This window comes from Anoplopoma fimbria, chromosome 13 (genome assembly GCF_027596085.1).
Source record: "Anoplopoma fimbria isolate UVic2021 breed Golden Eagle Sablefish chromosome 13, Afim_UVic_2022, whole genome shotgun sequence".
In the NCBI taxonomy this organism is placed as follows: Eukaryota; Metazoa; Chordata; class Actinopteri; order Perciformes; family Anoplopomatidae; genus Anoplopoma; species Anoplopoma fimbria.
The window spans coordinates 26,843,959-26,863,787 of record NC_072461.1 but is presented as its reverse complement, the minus strand read 5'-3'; the positions used below and the strand labels follow the sequence as shown (position 1 = coordinate 26,863,787).

The 19,829-nt window shown below is 37.6% G+C and overlaps 2 protein-coding genes across 2 annotated transcripts in view; both read left to right on the top strand.

Moving 5' to 3' along the window:
• The first annotated feature begins 176 nt into the window (after nt 1-176).
• Nucleotides 177-10,478, top strand: mrpl1 (mitochondrial ribosomal protein L1). The gene is made up of 9 exons (XM_054611206.1): nt 177-253; nt 1,545-1,653; nt 1,828-2,095; nt 3,642-3,725; nt 4,036-4,107; nt 5,248-5,359; nt 5,487-5,587; nt 6,325-6,406; nt 10,332-10,478. Exons 1-9 carry the CDS (start codon nt 223-225, stop codon nt 10,433-10,435), a joined length of 963 nt encoding a protein of 320 aa, XP_054467181.1. The 5' UTR covers nt 177-222; the 3' UTR covers nt 10,436-10,478.
• A 6,287-nt stretch (nt 10,479-16,765) lies between these two features.
• The window catches only part of fras1 (Fraser extracellular matrix complex subunit 1), a 262,161-nt gene continuing 259,097 nt past the window's right edge, over nt 16,766-19,829 (top strand). The window contains exon 1 of the mRNA XM_054610644.1: nt 16,766-16,831. Within this exon, the coding sequence (XP_054466619.1) occupies nt 16,768-16,831 (64 nt within the window). The 5' untranslated portion in view covers nt 16,766-16,767. The remainder of the gene's footprint in view (nt 16,832-19,829) is intronic.

The window sequence follows — 19,829 nt, the reverse complement described above, 5'->3', positions numbered from 1 at the left end:
TCAGTTTAATATAATATATACACATCACAGTTTTTAAATGGAGATATTTTAAGGAATATTATTGTGAATATTGAATTTTTTTTACTGTTACAAATTATTAAGAAACTAAATTGAAATATCAGTTTAATATAATATTAAGATGCATATAATGCGTTTTCCCTCCCAGGTGGAACCTTTCATCGCGGGTCTTTGTTTCCGCACGGACCAGCCTCACCGCCAGACATGGCCGCCTGCACGCCTACCATGTGGAAAGGTCAGTTGTTTTTGTGAAATATAGTCGAGTTTGATTGACAGTGACTCATGTTTATGAGTGCATCATAATTATTTAAGTATTTTATTCTGAATTCTGGTTTCTGATAGAAGGACAAACATCCATTCAGCCTGTTATGTGCAGATTGATAAACTGTATTATCTTATTATTATTAGAGTATTTATGAGTTCCACACATGGGGCAACATAACTTAAGGTTAAATCTTAATTGTTACTATTTTTCCTTTAATTCGGCATTGATGTTGGTAATGAAGCAGCTTTGAAACACTATAATTAATGTTTTTATCTGAGCGTCCTTGAGCCTAACAGGTCGTGATGTGCAGACAGAAGGAGGATTTAAAGACAGAAGCCTTGATGCATAATCTATCATAAGTGTGCCGAATTAAAGAGTGGACATTAATGGTTCAATCTGGGCTGTAAAAAATGCAATTTTTAACATGTGTATTTGTTTATAAGATGTTTCATATTAAATTGTCAGATTTCTGAACGCAGTTTGGGGGAAAACACCTTCAACAACACTTCAACCAAATAAAAAGTGTTGTAATTAATTTGCTTTGCATCCTGCAGTCAGTGAAACAGACTGATTTAAAACCACGCCAACATCACATGACAGTTTTCCTTGCAGGCAAACTGGATTTATTACTTATAATTAACAAAACAATTAAGATTGAGGTTTAGCAGAAGTTCTTTTGATGTGAGACTTAAAAGCAGCACTGGTGTTGTGTGAACGTGTGTCAGAGAACACGTTCACACAAGTGTTTTGAATTGGAAAGCACATATTGTCTTGCAAATCAGTCGTCTTGATAACATTATATTGGTACAGGCAGGTTTTCACACACAAACAAGAGTTACCACCTATTCAGATTTCATGCAAACAGCACAAATAGTGGATTCAGTCTGCTTCAGTTCGGCAGAGATGCCTTCTGATGCATAAACTCTGCATATGACATAAACCCTTGCCAAATTTTACACGTTTTTTTAATTTACTTTTCTGTTTTTTATAACAATATTTATAAAAATAATCTCTTCTTGATTTGACTCATATCCAACACGCAAGCAGATTTAATCTTATGAGGTTTACAGCTCCGTTTGTTAAGGTTGCCATCCTCTGATGGGATTAAACGGATAGTTCATGGCACGCCTGGCAGAATTATATCACAGAAAACGGCACAAATGCAGTTCTGGAACAGCTTCAGAGTTTCGTGTGTGTTTAATGGAGATCGTCACCTGTCTGTTTGTTTTCATTTCTTAGCAGCTTTTTTTCTCTTTTCCAGTTTTAGCAGGATGTCAGAGGCAGCTGCTGAGAGCCGGCGGTCCCGCCTACACCGGCGTTTCACAGGCTGCACCGAGGAATCTCCCCGTCAGGACTTTAGCAGCTGTCAGGTGACTTTACAGACCTGTAGCTTTTTAATAAAACAAGCTTTTAAAAAGATCTTCGTCCAGAGAGGAATTTCTGTCCAGTAGAACCAGTTTGTTGTTGTCTTTAAAACAAAAACATGTTGATATAAAAGCTGGACCCAAATATCTTCTCAGTTTAACATCTCCCTCATTTTTCAGGCCGCTAAGGAAAGACAAGAAAGAGGACAAAGAGAAGGAGGTGAAGAAAGAAAAGAAGGTCATCGACGACAAAGACAGACATAAGCCCTACGGCAGGACGGCGTGGAAGCCCGTGGACGACGTGTACGTCATGAGGTACTACCCCCGGACCGTCTACGGCCCTGCGGACGCCATCGACATGCTGAAGAAGTTTCAGACGCTGGACTTCACTCCACTCAAGCAGCCTGTTTACATCGATCTGAAGCTGGACATGAAGCTGGAGAAAAAGGTATCGGAAACGACACTGCAGCTGTGTTCTCTGCAACCTGGAAGTCTTTGTGACAAAGTGTTTTTTTGGAGGCATTTTGGCTTCGTTTCATAGAAGGAATAAAGGATGACACGCAACAAATGTCCAGACTCAAACAGGCTGAGCTGCAGTTACATGGTCAAAACCTTCAGTGATCGATATACTTTTAATACAACAACCTTTGCTTTTCGGCTGCATCCACACTACTACGTTTTTGTATTAAAACGCATATCTTTTGCTACGTTTACACCTAGAGCCACTCTAGTTTAGAGAACTAGAACCTCCACATCAATGTCGTGTGAAAACGATGATATGAAAACCCACGTTTGCTACTTGATTGCATCTTAGCAGTCGCAACGTGTCCTTGTCTTATCTTTTCCCAGTTAATTGTACACCTACCTAAAAACTAATGCTGTCCGATCCAACAGTCCTGCAATAAATCCTCCTTCATAATGTTTAAGAGGTGTTGCTATAACCTTGTGGTTACCTTGGAGGATGTAGTCTGTGCTGCTGTTGAACTGTTGCATCAAACAGTGAGGTGTTTTTTATTATTTAACATACACTCATTGATATAAATGGGGTGAAAAAAATAAGAGAAACACCAACTAGGCCAAATCATAAGGCTAAGGTTACGTTAATACACTTTAAACAAATATTCAAATGACTCTAATATGTAAGTATGTGTTATAATCTTATATTTTAGCTGCTTCACTATTTTATATATTAGATTCAAGTTAGAATTTGTTCCACTTGCTTGTTTTTCTTTTAGACATATCTTTTTTTATATTTATCCTTAAGCACAGTTTAAGGGAGTCTGATATCTAAGATTTTCCGTCGTGCACATGACAACAAAGAACTTGAACTTTTTAGTTATGTAGCTAAATTGTCAAATCTGTATTCCTCTGAATCTGAGCAGAGAAAACCAAAAGCGGACTCTCTACTTGCAGTGTTTTGGTATAACGTGCATTTAAACGACCCTCGGACCCTCTGACGTCATCTGTATGCACCCGTTAAGTCTGTATATCTGTGGGGAAGCTTGTTTTTTAGTTACTGTTGTATCCCAGAAATCAACAGCTGTTTTATTGTAACCATCTCTCTGGACGCTCAGAATAGATCAGGTCGTCCCGACAACGTTGATCAGCTGCCTGAGTATCTGCTCCAGACTCATGTTAGCAGTCTGACTTGGCAAACTTATTTGGCTTCTACAAATCTGAGAGATATTTACTGCATATGTCTCGAGCAGTTTTTGGTTTACTCTGCAGTGAGACGCAGAGGGAATAAAATAACTCCTGAGTTTGTTTCCACATCACAGGACTGCAGAGCTTACTGGATGTCTCATCGGTCTGTCTCTGCAGAACCAATGTTCCTCTGCTTAACGAGTTAAGACCTCTCCGGGGAAATGAACAATTAAAGTGGTGGCAGAATAGTTTTGATTCTTAATTATCTGAGCTTACTCCGATGATTGACATCCCTCCGTTTAAACTTTTAAAAACTGTAATAATTGATTTGTTTTTCTTCCTCTTCACAGAAAAAGGTGGACGCCTTCGTCAGCACCGTTCACCTGCCCCACCCCTTCAAGACGGAGACCAACACAGTCTTAGTTTTCACCGAGGTAAGAACTCTAACTTTTCTCCCTGAATCTTAATTTCACATCCAATTGATTGCCTTGCTGTTGATGAATTGCTTTAATATTGTCTGAACGTGATTCAGATGTGCAGCATCTATTTATTTGTCGCCCCCGTTGGTCTGTAACGAATGGGTCTCAGATGTTTTGATCACAGGCAACCAACAAGCAGGATTTGATTAATATTCCCATCTGGCAGCTCAGGTTGTGGGTCGTAAATTAGATGTTTCATGTTAACGACCGTAATGAATGAGACTTTGACAAACCCGGATCAGGTTTAACATGTTTCTCTCTGCAGGATGCTAATCAAGCTCAGGTAGCCAAGCAGAACGGAGCCGCGTATGCTGGAGGAGCAGAGCTCATACAGGCGGTGAGTTGGTTGAATAAAGATGCATTTACATTTTTATATACACTTATTATGACATTATTATGTTTTATCATCTTCTCCGGAACTTTATTGTAACAGTATGAGCTTGTTACAAGGTCCAATCAAAGTTAAGCAAACAAATTAAGACCTTAAAGTTTTTCTTTTATACATTTAAAGACTTTTTCTTTTATACATTTAAAGACTTTTGTTAGATGTAATGCATAACAGCTGGAGCACAGACTTTGATTTGAATATTAGTTTTATTATTTTTAAAATGCTACTTTGCAAACAGTTGATATTTTGTGAGAAAATATTAAATATTGTTATTTAGTCTGCAGAGAGAGATCTTCTTAGAGTTGATGCTCTTTTTCAAATTCTACAGTCAAACACGCTCAAACCTCTGATCTGTAAAACTGCCGCGGTCACATGGTCAGTCTTTAGGGCCTTGATCTAAACATTGTCTGCATTCAGAGCGTGTGTTGACACTGACGGAGAGCTGCAGCTGCTGCTTCTGCTTTATGGGCGGTGTAAACGGTGTCAGGCAGCATGGTTGTAGTTTTTTAAGCAGGTGAAACCTAGTTTTTCCTCCTTTTGTTTGTTTCAGACAGGACTTGAATCAGTCAATTAGTCACTGTATTCAACAGCAAAGGGAAAACACAAAGCACATGAACACATCGTAGAGATACAAACAAGGAAGAAAAGAATATGAATATATTTAGATTTGGGTGCTTATGTCACATTTTCATCACAGAGTTAAGAGATTTCAGAGGGTGTTAAAGTGCTTTTGTATCAGTTAGTTTTAGCCAATGGTACTTTTATATACAGTTTACTACGTAGTATCAGCTGATAGTAATTTAATATTTATATATATTAGACTGTAAATAACAGTTTTTGCAGCTAAAATATTTAAAATGGAGCCGGATAGCTGCTGTTTGTCATGTTCATTTATTACTCGGCTGCTAAAACATAAACAATGATTTAAAATGTTGTCAGAAAATCAAACGGGATTCACACACGCACACGTATCAGATTCAAACTGTAAATCTCTCAGCACCTGTATACTTCTTTCATTATGTGCAGCTCATTTGCACGTCTCCCTGCAGGAGTCTTTTAATCGAATCACATTTGATTCATTTTTTTCAGATCTTAGACGACGAGATCTCAGCCGACTTCTACGTCGCGGTGCCGGACATCCTGCCGAAGCTCGTTCCTCTGAAGAACAAACTGAGGAAGAAGTTTCCAAAGAGCAAGAGAGGTAAGGTCAAGGCTGAAGGTCTGAACAGACTGTAGTGAAGCTGAACCTGCAGACGATTTTAGGATTTAAAAACAACCACGTGTCCAAAGTGTAAACGCCTTCACGTCTCCTCTCTGTCGTCTCTCAGGCGCCGTCAGCATCCACATTCCCAAGATGTTGGAGTTGTTTAAAACAGGATTCGAGATCCGGGTGGAGAACGACTGCTACGTCAGGACGCAGATAGCGATGGTACGTCTCAGCACGCTGCTGCAGAGAGAAGCACCCAGAGTGATTGATTATTGGAGCTGATAGAGAAATGTGAGGGAGACACTGAGAGGAGGCTCTCAGGGTCCAGAGGAGAGGAAGAGTTACTGTGTAAATAGTGCAAGTTAAGGTTGTCAAAGTGTAGAAAGAAGTCCTGATTAGATAAGTTTTAGTTTGTATTCTATATAACTAATAAACTCATAAAATGTGTTCACCCTGAGGAGGATGTTTGAGAGTATTTAGGCACGAAAAACTATTTTAAATCTGATTATTTTTGTCCCCTTGTGTGCGTGTGCGTGTGTGTGCTCCTACATTTGAGCTTCCACCAGGATACATTTTGAATTGCCAAAGATGATAATGTCTTTTTAAATAGCTTCAGTGAAGTGTTGCACTCATTTTCTTGGTATTTTTATGTTTTGCACCATCTTTATGACGTTTAAATGCAGAAATCACAAAATAATTCACCATTTTTAGAAAGAAACATTTTTGTTCCTAGGTCTTATAATATAATACTATACTTGAAAATATAAACTCACTAGATCAATTTGAAGGCACCACATTTTGACTGTATTCATTGTGTAAAAAAAAAAAAAAAAAAACTACAAACAGCTGATTACATGAATATAAAATGTAAAAATGAAAACAAGGAAAAGCAACATATTGTTGTATAAATCCATGTTGTTTAGCTGCAGTAGTAACGCTCTTTCCTCTCCTCTGCACAGCTCGACATGACCAAAGAACAAATCTTTGCCAACCTGCGAACGATCCTGCTGGATGTTTGCTCCCACCGACCGGCCGACATGGGTACGTTCATAAAACCAACACTTTCCCTCTGTCAGCAGCTGATAAACTCTCCCTCTCTGTTTTGACAACTCTTCAGTATTAAATAGCAGATTGTTGATTGATTTTCATTCACCAGAATGGTTGTTGGGAGACAGAAAGCTTTTTTTTTTTTCCCCCTCCGTCCTTGGATCCGATTACAGCTCTGTAGTGAGCCTGGTGGAGGCAGCAGGGAGACAACGTGCCAGCACAGCGTTCTGTGTATTTTTAATAGGATTGCTTTATTTTTTTTTTTTTTTTTTACCCCAAAATTAGAGCGAGTAGTCCAGACACCTTTCTCATCACTTTGCAAATCCAAATTGATAAAATCACATAAAAAAAATGTGCATTTCATCACATCTAACTTATTTTTATTGTTACCAAAATAACATTAATGCAATGAGGTTTCAAATCAATCTGCATTTAGACTGCAATACCACACAGCAGAAAAAATGCAAACGTTTTGCTAATTGATTTCCATAATGTACAGGAATGAATGGAAGCTAATGGCTGCATAACTTTTATAGCATGCGTTCAAAGACGGTCAGCAAAACGTATAAAGTATCCATGATTTGTAGTGAAGGAAACCAGAAACAGAACTTTGTTACGGTCCTTTAAACACTGATGGAAACTCCTCTCAGTATGAGCTGCTTTCAGAACGCTGGACTTTATTCCCTTTTGTGATCTTCCGTACGTTCTCTTCCTCTCCGCTCCATAATAAGATGCAGAGTGTGATCATCAGCTAATGGACCCCCATTAGAGGCAGAGGCTTTTAAATGATCTGCGCTTTAATTGATTCTGAGCCCGCTAAATAAAATGTCATTAACGGCGCCGAAGTAAACTGCAGCGCTTTCACAAATGCTGATTGGAGGACGCGGTGGCCCTTTGTGACCTGGAACCTCTCGTATCAACAGCTCTTTAGGATCCCATTCATCTTGGATCTCTCTCTTGAGGAGCGTGTTGCCACTCAGGCGTTTGTCTCCTCAGCCGGCCTGAATAACGAGCTTTATTACTCCCGTTCTCCTCCTGTGGGGGTGCAGGGTGGGCTCTGACCACACGTGGATCCTACTGCAGTCTGTTTGAACAAAACCTCCTCGTTCAGGTCGTTCAGTCAAATTTCCAAAACAACTTTTTGCCAAAACGGCTCCCAGATTGAGACCCAACCTTCCGTGCAAACGCATGAGCACCAAGTTAAATTAAGTAAAATGATGCAGCATAAACAAACGAGTCCAAAGCAATAACCTTATCCCTGTAATGTTGTCTACGTGCCCCAAGTCTCTTTTAAATCTTTGATTAAAGAGCCGTTATTCAAGTGCAGCATTCCATGAGTTCTCACAATGATGAAGCTGCAGTGCGGGACCTTTATATAATATTAATAAAGGTCGTCAACATTCGAGGGGAAAGCTCTCCGTGTTCTCTAGTGTTTGGAGTTGTGTCTGTATAGAAGTTCCTGCAGAGTTGCGTCGGAACTGATGCATTTTACCAACCAACCAAATCTTATTTTTACTCAAAATGTATACGTGAGTAAATATTTTGCAGCAAAATCAGATTGTTTACAGTTTATTCAACCTTGATTTCTTTATAATGCATCTAATAATGAACTTGTTTCTTCAAAGGGCTTTTGCAAAAGGCATTAAAAGTAGTCAGTGAATATGAGATGTGAGTTAATAGTTACTTACAATCCCTCTTAGTCATTTAGGAGATTAGTTTATCGTCGTCTTCTTGCTTCCTCACAGAACGTTTTGTTTGAACGCCCTCTGTCGTTTCAGAGAGCAATGCAGCAAACGGATCAGATGCACTGTTGATAAAATATTTATTCATTTGAAATCTTATAAATACTGGGGCTTATTTTTGGCAGATACAGATTTTCAAATGGAAATGATTCCATACATCTTCCAAATCATCTCAGTATCGGATCCTATGATGTAACAGTCATTACTTACTGTTAATCTTTATTATACATATTAGCACTTTATAAGCATAGCACATGCTTAGCCTCAAAGCCTGCAGAAATGAACAGTAATTCCTAATTCCTTTTGTGCGAACAGGAGTATAAATAAAGCTTTAAAAAGTCCTTCAGAACTTTCTGGATCCAAACACGAGTGGCTTGTTTCTCGTCTCAGGGCCAAACTCTTCCCTCCAACTTTCACCTCAAAGATTGTGAGGTTTTTGAGATGCGAGTTACCAAACAAACAAATCCAATGAGACCAAAACAAGGAAAGAAACCCAGCAGCAGCTCTCTGTAAACTTTGAGTTTGTGCACTTTCCGGCTGGTTGAACCCTGTGGGACTCCTCGGCGCTCACCCTGGAGAACGTTGCTGCTCTGCTGAACCCTCTCCTGAAACGTGTCAGTCAGTGACTCGTTCCGGCTCCGTGATTCTCATCTTCTCATCCAGCCACCTGGGCTTTTCCTGAAGCTCTTGTCAGCAGAGAGTCCTCTTTGAGTTCATGCCAGCAAACATTACGCAGCAGTTCAAACCTCCGACAAGAGGTGCTCAGGGACTCCGGGGCAGAATTTAATTTCCTCTGCGCCGTGTAGTCAAGGATCAAGACGTGAATACTTACTGTTTGAGTAGCCGAGGTTCTGTGTTTATGTCCTTTAATGCGTTTTAAAGAGTCATTTGGGCAGAAGCTAATGGCTGCAGCGTGGGCAGAAAACAAGAGGAAACCTCACAGAGAAACGCTTAAAAGGGAGGAGAGAGCGCTTAAATGCACCGTGTGGGTGATGAGGAGGGGGAAGAGAAAAAGGAAAAGCCCAGGGGGGTTATGGGAATTATTCATGACAAAAAGCACAACCATGTGCTGATGAATAAAGAACTGAATGCAGGAGACAACAGGGGAAGAGAGGCTGAAATAAGTTAAAGGTAAACACGTGGGAGAATAAAAGACTGCAGGAGGTTCCTGCATGTTTTTAAATAAGAGACATGATGAGTGGGAGGGAGATGGAAGGCAGCTGTTTAACATCATCTCATGCAAACATCTGACGCGCAGCGTGATGTGTATTAAATGTTATATATAACGTCTCAAAGCATATTTATACAGGAGCGCTTCTATAGAGCCGCTGTGGAAAGGTTTAACAGGATTATAGCGGTTTAATATATGAAGGTAGATGTCGTTCAGTCAGCTCACATGTGACGGAGGTTTCTCTCTGAAGGTTGCCACAGAAACACTCATTTCATTCATCCTATATGTTTAGGGATGTATATAAATGCTCGGAAAATCTAAATCTTTATTAGACAGTTGGAGGAACTGACGTAGTTTAAAGAGCGAGAGAGTCGGTGTCGGGCAGATGGGTCATGCAAACACAGGACTTTCACCCAGAAGACCCGTGTGAAATCAAGTCCACGTTGACTTATTTAAACATAGTTTTGTTACATAACTTCTGTACTTAAGGAACGCCGCCTACGTAACAAACCGCATGTTTCCTTTTAACAAAGAAGTTTATTTTGAAAGGAGACTGTATGCATGTAACGAGCAGAAACCGTACGTTTCTTGTGAACATGGAAGTTTATTTTGAAAAGATCCTATTTATGTAATGTGCAGAAACTGACACACCGTCCCTGACGAGTCCTAAACTGACACGAGGGTGAAAATAGATCATCGTCTGTATTTTAAGAGCTGGTAGTGAGAATGTGTTTGCATACTGGACCGTGATTGGCTCCCAACTGTTTGTGATGTCACAAGTCCTGCAGGGTGATTTAACAACAAGCAGAAAGGATTCATTTCAGTGTCATGTTTCATTTTGTTTTCATTTCAGTCTGATTTATGTGTTTTTAATCACGTTGTTTGGTCTTTAACCGTCTTTTGAAAAGTGTTGTATAAAGTTTACTTTTGACTTTACTCCTCTTATCCCCCCCCACATATTAAATCTCTTTATAATAACACAGTTCCTCCTCCTCCTCTTCCTCAGGACCCTTCATCGAGCGGGCGATCATCGCCAGTCAAACCAGTGAAGCTCTGTGGTTCAAGAGCGAAGACGTTCTACCGAAACCAGCAGAGGAGAAGGAAGAATGACTCTGATTGTCCTCAGATTGTAAATATATATATACTCACTGTGTTGAATAAAGTATTTGTTCTCAGTTTGGCTCCTGAGTTCTGGTATCTATTGTTTAAAAATGAAACAAATCAAAAAAGGTCCCAGGAGAGAAAAAGGACAAAACATCAGAAGGTGACCAGGAGAGAAAAGTGACTTTTATTAATAATCACACAAAGGAAACGACGGCAACATAAATCAGACGATACTGGAGGTCTAAAAAGAGGTCAGAGAAGGTTTGTGTATTACCTGAATTATTTATTTAAGTATTTAAAACCAAGCTTTTTACTCCCATAGCCTTTCAGAATTTATTTATTTTTTTAATTTCTCTCCATCTATTTTACTTTAATAACCAAACATTAACTCAGAAATCTGCACATTTTGACTTGTATTTTAATCTGGACTTTTATCTTTTTCAATCTAAAAAGCTATGAAACAATATAAAACCTGCTTTTATCTTTATAAAATATGAATTGTTTTCTCTACATTTTGATTTAAAGGGAAAATATAAAGTGATCTGAAAAGAAAAGTGATTCATTCATGTGAAGTTTGGTGATAAATCATGAATCCCTTACATTGGATGAATACTTTTCACAGATGAGTCCAAACTGTGATATTTTAGACAATAGAAATCTTCCAACTTTATGTCAACAGTTTGTGTTTTTCTCGTTCAGTAGTGGTTCACAACTCGGAGTCCGGGCGCCAAAGATCACGGGGAATGTGCCAGATTTTCTCTGCTCTGAGGTTGTAAAAATGTAATAAAAATATAAGCAAAATTAACACACCTACTGGATTAGTTACACAAAAGTCCGTATTTTAAAATATTTTAAAAATACATTATTTTTTACAGTCAATAAATGGCAGGCTACTTTAAAGGCTACTCCGTTAGACTTTTCTGGTTAAATAAAGGTAAATAAATAATAATAATTGGCCACATTCTATTTCACCACAGTGATTCTGCACAGTGGCAAGAAAGGATCTGGCTACACTGATATTTTAAGTATTATACAAATTATAAATGAAGATTCTCAGCTATTCTTAGACACAAGTTTGAGGGAATTTCAAGGAAAATGAATATAAGTGGTAGATGTAGTACCGCCGTCTGGACACCAGGAGGCGGTGTTGACGCAGCCAGACCTGCTGACACTAGAAATGAATTGAAGGATTCCTGCAACCTGTTGCAGCTAAAAACATCAGAAATATGAGCAATGTTGCCAAAGTAGAAGTTTGATTTCCTTTTAAAACACATTATTATTATATATTTGTATATGAATGTATTCTTATCACTTTTTTTTAGTCCTTGTCACTCTTTTTACCACTTGTTTGTTGTCCCTGTGATGACTTTTTGCATCTCTGTTTAGTAATACATGACGACTGATTACTACTAATAAATACTACTGATTACTACCAATAATAACATCAGTAATGTAAGAACTATTATGGTATTAGCAGCAGTAATAGTCACAGAAATTGGAATAAGAATAATAGTAGCTCTTATCTATCATTTTTGAATTTTTTACAATAATACTATTTTGCCCTGGAAGTTACCTTTATTTTATTTGGTTTATTATTATTATTTGTATTTTTACTTTTTTATTATTATTTTATATCTTTTATTTTATTACTATTTTTTTTAGTTTTTATTATTATTTTCAATGTAGTCCCAAGGATTGTTTGGTGTGGGTGGGAGGTGATTGTATACATGTTTTTTTACGTTTTTTATTTACATACTATACTTTTACAACATACTACAACTGTTTTATGGCATACTATACTCCTGACTTCTTTCGACACTAAACTACAACTTTTTTCAAGTAAACATTGCTATTAATTTGTATATTAGGGATGTACTCTTTCATAATGTATCTTTCACCCTTATACATTATGTGTTTGAAACTTTCAAGATCTATGTTGATGCAGCAGAAAGTGTAGTTTGCCTTTGTGATGTCTTAACTCCCTCAAACACTAAAAGTTAAGATTTTTTTCTTGAATGACATATTTATTAATTCATATTTAGGATTAAAAGTCTGGAGTTAAACCAGCTGATTGAAGCTTCAACTGAAAGCATTTCTTTTTATATGAGTTTAATCATTTTGTTTCTGTCTCCGTGCCCTTATACGGTCAAGATTTGCTCTTTAAACCCCCAAACAAGCATCATTTCAGTTCTCCACACATCATCAGGTGTCTTTGTGAAGGAAAACTCCTGATGTTTGATGCCCTAAACCTCAGCGAGAGTCCAGACAAAGTCTTTTCAGACTGTGTGTGTGTGTGCAGGTTGATATTCAGTGAAGGTTTGAGATAATCTGGTCTTTATTGGTCCCTGTGGGGAGATCAGCCTGCTGCTGTCAGAGACTGTCAGAGGATCAGTAAAGAAAAGAGAGAATAGTAGAAATGATTAAACGGACCTTTTGACATGCAGGAGCTTTAGAAGAGTTGTTAATGTCAGTTTAAGTCATTCCCATTCATGTATTCTGTTTGAGATCTGTCTATAATGTCAATCTGTTTTTCCTTAATATAGTTTCATCATTGTTATTTATTTTTCCTCTGTTGCTCCTCCTGATGTTTCCTCCCTTTTCTCTTAATATGACTTGGCTTTACTTGTATTGTATTTCCAAACTGGCAACCTTGGACTTCAAAGAGTCTCCAGAGGATTTGCAGCTTTTCTGTAATAAAGAATCAGTTGAATTCTCTCCTGAAAAAAACCTTCAACACGTCAATTATATTAATAATATATAAAAATGCAATAGAGACATATATATTATTTTTATATTTCCATATTCTGTCATACATGATATGAACAAATCTTAATAACCAGGGTTCATTAGGACACCACTGGAGTCGGGTATCGGGAGGTCACTTTGTTGAAATGATAATTGACCTTTGACCCCCGTTAAGACAGAGGGAATTTGCTTTACAGCCCACAGCTCCTAAATGTTTAGGATGTTTACATAATAATACAATTTTAAGAAAATAAAGCGTGGGAGATGGACGATTTTAGTCAATGAAATTATTATTTTCATAAGAGATTAATTGTTTGAGTCATTTTTCAGGCAAACATTTGCTTGTTTCAGCATCTTAAATGTGATTATTTGCTGCTTTTCTCTGCCTTTTATCATTTAAAACTGAATATTATGGAGTTTTGGACTCTTGGTTGAAAAAATCAAGACATTTAAAGACGCCATCATGTATCAAGTTTGACCTCAACGTCGGAATAAAGTCTATTATCAGCATCAAAATGAGAAAACGTTGATTTATTCGGACTGAATTCTGGTCACGTGGACTCGTCTGGGTTCCCAGACTGGAGGTCAAGGTTCACCCACATCTGGGTTCTAAATGGTTTCAGGGTTTCAAACAGCAGCTTTGAACCAGCAGGAAGAAATAAAGAAACAAAGAATGAAAAATTTGTTCAAAGGCAGAACTGTCTGTGAGTTTTTGGCCGAGGACAAAAGGGCCGAGTGGAGATCAGGTTTCTGTCATGTGACACTGAGGAATCTCAGTCCTGCACTCCCTCTCATTAAACGGTACACTCCCAGACACACTGCAGACATCCCATAATACTCTGCAGTTATTAAACACCCTTCAGCTACTGTGAAAGATACTGTAGCTCCATCAGAAATCATGCTACACGTCTCTATGTGATTATTAATGAAATACACTGCACCGGAGATCTCAGTTAAATGTTTGCAGTTTATTGTGTGAAAACAGATGTTCATAAAAATAACCATTAAAGTAACATAAAGTAACCATAAACTGCCACCAGGGGCGTGATAGTGATGTAAAGAGGATTAAAATACCAATAAAGTTTGTTTAAGTTGCTTTAAAATCATTAATAAAACATGTTTAAGTGATTCAAGTGACATTAAATCATACAGAAAGTAGAATAAAGTCAGAATTGAGCACATCAGACACAAGTTTGAATATTTTAATGACTCAAGAAGTAATAAAAAAGCCCTTCATCAGTTCAATAATGAATCAGATTCTCCTGAACTTGTTCACTTTCTTTTCTACGGTGTTTAAACCTTTACATGGGTATTATCTATAACAAGTGTTCTTTTCACGGCTTATTTTATTTTTCAAGCGTATAGTGACCTTAAACTACGATAAAGTTCCTACAAAATATACATATATTATCATTAAAGACAGTATATCACATCTAAAGTATACGGAATTGGATTTTTGTTGCTCTAATAACATTATATGAATATCATAATAAACATTATGGTGATGAACAAAATTTAAAATTTTCAGAATAAATGCCAAACTTATTTAATTTAACAGGATAAGAATATTATATAAATAAAGAGAGAGAGAAAAATAGTTAAAGGCACCATAAACACACCATACAAAATCTGCATAAATAAGTATTATTTACAGACACACTAGATGATTCTAAATCTATATTAAGGTATAAAAAGTATTATTTACAGACAGTGAGTACATATTAAGGTAATATAATAAAGATAAAATATTGGAGTAAAGTACAAACTTCCTGAATGTGATGATTCAAATAAAACAATATTAAGATTTTAAGTTTCTCTTCTGGTGGGTGATGGACAGAATCAATTAGTGTTCATTTAAAAGAGTATATAAGTCGATTAAATTAATATTTTTGGTCATGTTCTAAGCAAAGGTTTACTTAAAACATGTTGGTATCCGTAGTTCATTTTCTTGAAATGACACGTTTGACCTTTGACCCCCATAAAGACAGCATTACTGCTGCTAAATGTTTAGGAAGTTTTACATGCTGAGGTCAAAGTTCATGTATATGTTGATTAAAACAAAATCATTTTTCTAAAGAAAATAGTGGTTTCTGTTCTGGTCGACGATGGAGAGAAACAATTTCTAAAACTATTAGTCAATTAAATTATTATTTTTATAACATATTAATGGTTTCAGTTTTTAAGTTAACATTTGCATGTTTCAGCGTCTCAAATGTGAGTATTTGCTGCTTTTCTCTGCTTTAAATATTAATATAAATTCAATATTCTTTGTAGTTTTGGACTGTTGGTTGAATAAAAGAACAAGCACAGATGTTTCTAAATAATATAATAAGGAATACAATAAAGACAAAATGTTAGAGTTAAGTAAATCTAAACTTGTCTGTGATGATTAAATTAAAACAATTTTAAGATTTTAAATTTCTGTACTTGTCGGAGATGGACAGAAACAATCGTTGACACTATAAGTAAAATTAAATTAATATTTTTATAACATATTAATCGTCTCAGACAGTATTTGCTGCTTTTCTCTGCTTTAAATATGAATATAAATTCAATATTTTGTAGTTTTGGACACATTAAATGTTTCTAAATATGTAATAAAGGAATAAAATAAAGACAAAATGTTAGAGTTAAGTAAATCTAAACTTGTCTGTGATGATTAAATTAAAACCATTTTAAGATTTTAAGTTTCTGTTCTGGTTGGCGATGGACAAAAAAATATTAGTAAAGTAATTTAAATAAATATTTTATAACAAGTTTGATCCTTTCAGCGTCTTAAATGTGAGTATTTGCTGCTTTTCTCTGCTTTAAATATTAATGTATATTCATTATTTTGTAGTTTTGGACACATTAAATGTTTCTAAATATATAATAAAGGAATAAAATAAAGACAACACATTAGAATAAAGTGACACTGAGGTGGAAAACACATTTATTATTCTTGTGAAATGATTTTAATGTTGGTATCTGGGAGGGAGGTGGAGGTGGAGGAGAGGTGGAGGTGGAGGTGGGACGTCCTCCTTCCTGGAGAGAGGAGGGGAAGAAAAAAAAGAAGAAAAAGAGGAAGGAGAGGAAGAGGAAGGAGAGGAGGAGGAAGGAGAGGAAGAGGAGGAGGGAGAGTGTTTTTGCGCCTCCAAGAAGTGACTCCAAAGCATCCAGCAGGAGCACAAAGTGGTGTTTTAGGGCAGAAAGAGGGAGAGAGAGGGGAGAGAGACCTCTGAGCACCTTGCATCTGGATATTCACTCAGTATTTAGTCCACTGGCAGAGTTTAGAGCCAGAGGACGGAAGGAGAGAGAGAACAGAGAGAGAAGGAGGAGGAGGAGGAGGAGGACACTTCTTCTGCTCCAGGGTTTTCCAGCGGGACTGCGCCGCATTCTTACCCGGTGCGCAGAGCTCAGGAGTCGGACCCGGTGCGCTCCGTCTCCCCCCCTCCAGCTGGTTCTTTTTTTTTCCCTCTTCTTGCACATAATGCATCGTGAGAACTGCTTTGACTGCGAGCCTGAGAGATAAGCACGGAGCACATCTTGCGTTTTTTTTTTTTTTTTTTTTTTTTTTGTGGATTTAAAGCCCTTTTTTTGGGGGGGCTGCGACCATGGAGCATGCATGGTGGATGTCTGTCGGTGCTCTGCTCGGGATCCTCTCCGGATCTCTACACGGTGGGTGTTTATACTTTATATAATAGTTGTTATATAGGTCAGGGGTTACCAGGGACCTCCGTGCAGCCTCACACCAACATTTAAAGACATTTAGTTCCATATTGGACACTTTCTTTGCAGGAATGTGTCCAGATCTTACAGGGGAGTCTTTTATCTCTTCCATTTGAAACAGTTTCCACTGACTTGAAGGCAGCAGTGAATGTGTTCCTCAAGTTTCCCAGGACACCCTGGAAGTCCCTCAAGGACCCCTGGAGCCTTGAGGGACCTCCCTGCTATGAGGAGCTTTGCAGAATTTCCCATCAGAGAAAGTGAATTTGAAAAGCTTCATTTCTGAATGAGCATCTGTGATGAAGCATTGATCTGTTTATGATGCAGAGAAGGCAGCACTCTCTATCAGATCTGTCTAGAAAGCATGCTTAGGTGACTTGCAGGATAAAACTAATCTAAATTTAGTTAAAAAGGTGAAAGTTTTCATGGTTAAAAACATCATTTCAGTGACTATATTTCAACCTTGAGGTAGGACGCTGAAATATAAACATTGCAATGCTGTTGTCTGAATCCTAAATGTATTAAAAACCTTATTTAATCCACATTTGAGAGACAGAAGTGAAGTCAAACTTCAGAGTTGGTTAATGAAAGTCAAACTTCCACTTTTGGGCAAAAAAATTGAACTTCTTCACTACAATCCCCCATTACAAGACTCTTTCACACCAGACAAAAATATAATTTAACATCATAAAAGTGGAGATTTAACTCTTTATGATTCTGGGAAAAGAACCAGCTTGTTCGAAAGCATTGATTTGCTGATTTGCAGGTGAAAACTTGGATGTGTTTTCTCCAGTTTTCCAGTTGTTTCAACAGTTTTTCAGTGATTATATGTGAACTTGTAGGTAGGACATGCTTCACATTGAGATACAGTCATTTTAATGCAACACTTTTATGTATCTTAGACATTCAAAAAGACATATTTTTGGCCCAAATGTTTTATCTTTGGACCTGCAAATCACCAAATCAATGCTCCATCTTGATAGAAGAGCAGTCTCATTAAATTAAAGAGCATCCATGCTGGAAAACATTCAGTTTCTTGCTTCATTATAAACCAAAATAACCTCCCATGAGTGAGCCTGTAACCTACTTCATGGATGATATTTCTGCAGATTCTCTCATTCAACAGACTGCAGACGAACATGAACAGAACAGAAACACGTGCAGTGAACTTGTTGTCTGAGTCGACCTGTTGTTCATTCTCACCGCTTCCTTAAATTTTCCCAAACACGTCTTTTGAAAGCGGCCTCTGTGCCCTTTTATTTATTTCACTTTTAAATATTCATAGCTCTGCATCAAATCTAAAAAGGTCTGATCCGTGCACCGCCACAGTGTTCCCATCAGAGGGGCTCTACCGCTCCAGCCTGTCAGCATGTGAATCTAAAGCAGCTGTTTCTGAGCTGACCCACTCAAGGCTTCACCTCTCTGCTCAAATCAAAACCCCGGCTTGTTAATATCACAGTCTGATATCTGCAGGAGGGGAAAGATGTCCAGATCTGACATGTCAAAGTATTTCTGCTCACATTTGTTTTATTTTCTAACCCTGAATCATTAGCATCCTCTCTCGGCGTGCGTCCAATCTGCTTGGCAGCACTTGCCTCGATAAAATTCAAACTTTCATGAAGACGACCCTCACGCCTCCCTCCGCAGAAACACAGAGCACGTTGGCGTCGGCGAACCAGAGCAGAGAAACATTATAAATGTTAGAAATGTTATCGACATTAAGAGCTGCAAGAGATGGATTGGATGGATGCTGAGATGAAGAGAGGACTGGTCTGTTGCTGTTTCTGTTCACGTTCATCTGCAGAGATCTCGTCCTTAACAAAACCAGGTTATAGTCTCACTCAAAGGAGGCTGTTTGGGTTTATAGTCAATCAAGAAACTGAACTTGTTCCTGCATGGATCCTCTTTGAATTAGACGGTGAAGTCTTACTGCACTTCTATCAAAATTAAGAATTGATTTGGTGATTTGCAGGTACAAAGATGAAGAATTTATGCTAAATTAAATGTTTTTAAATGTCTAAGATACATAAAACAGTTGCATTTGAATGACTTTATCTCAATGTGAAGCATGTTTTACCTACAAGTTCAAATATAATCACTTAAAAACTGTTGAAACAACTGTAAAAACTTTCACTTTACAACTAAATGTTTCCTACTTTTCGCCTGAGAATCTGCAAATCAATTCTTTCCTGAGACTCCAACAAAACAGGAGGATGAATCTGACTATTTTGAGTTCAAGCTTGTTCTTCCCCGGCACCATAAAGAGTTAAATCTCCACCTCATGATGTAGAATAGAAGTAAAGATCCTCTCAGATGGAGGACGCTCGCTTTACAAACTGTTCTTTCTCTACGGAAGCTGTAAGCTGTCATGAAAGCTTCATTATCGAATATCTCTAAAAGTAAAATGTGGTACAAATATGTGCAGGCCGACATATTACCTCATCTTTTTGATTTTCTTTGATGCCTTTTAATCTTTTCAAGGCTGAGAGGAGTAACTCACTCCGACCAATATCATCATTAGCTGATGAGAAACCATCTATAGAGTTTGATATCTTGAGATTCTTCAATCCTCGTCCACTTTTGTGCCAAACCTCCATTTAAAAGTTCGACTTTTTTAGGATTTTCTTGAAGTTCTTTCCCTCCCGTCAAACTGTGTGACAGCCAAAACATGAATGAATATGTGGAGTCAGAGGCATCGATGCAGAGTCAGGCTTTCAGTTTTTACTCTAAACTAAACTAAAGTTTGAAACTGCAACAGTTCACTTTTGGCTTCCTTTGGAGTAACTCCATACGAGTGTTTCAAATACTTATTTTAGCGACAGTTCAAACAGGGAAATGAACTCACTTTTGTGACATGTTTTGGCAAAATCTGAAATTCTTTCGGTCTCTAAACTTTGAGTTTTTTTATGCACCCTGGAAGTATAAAGTTATGCCAGGAATCTCTTTTCGC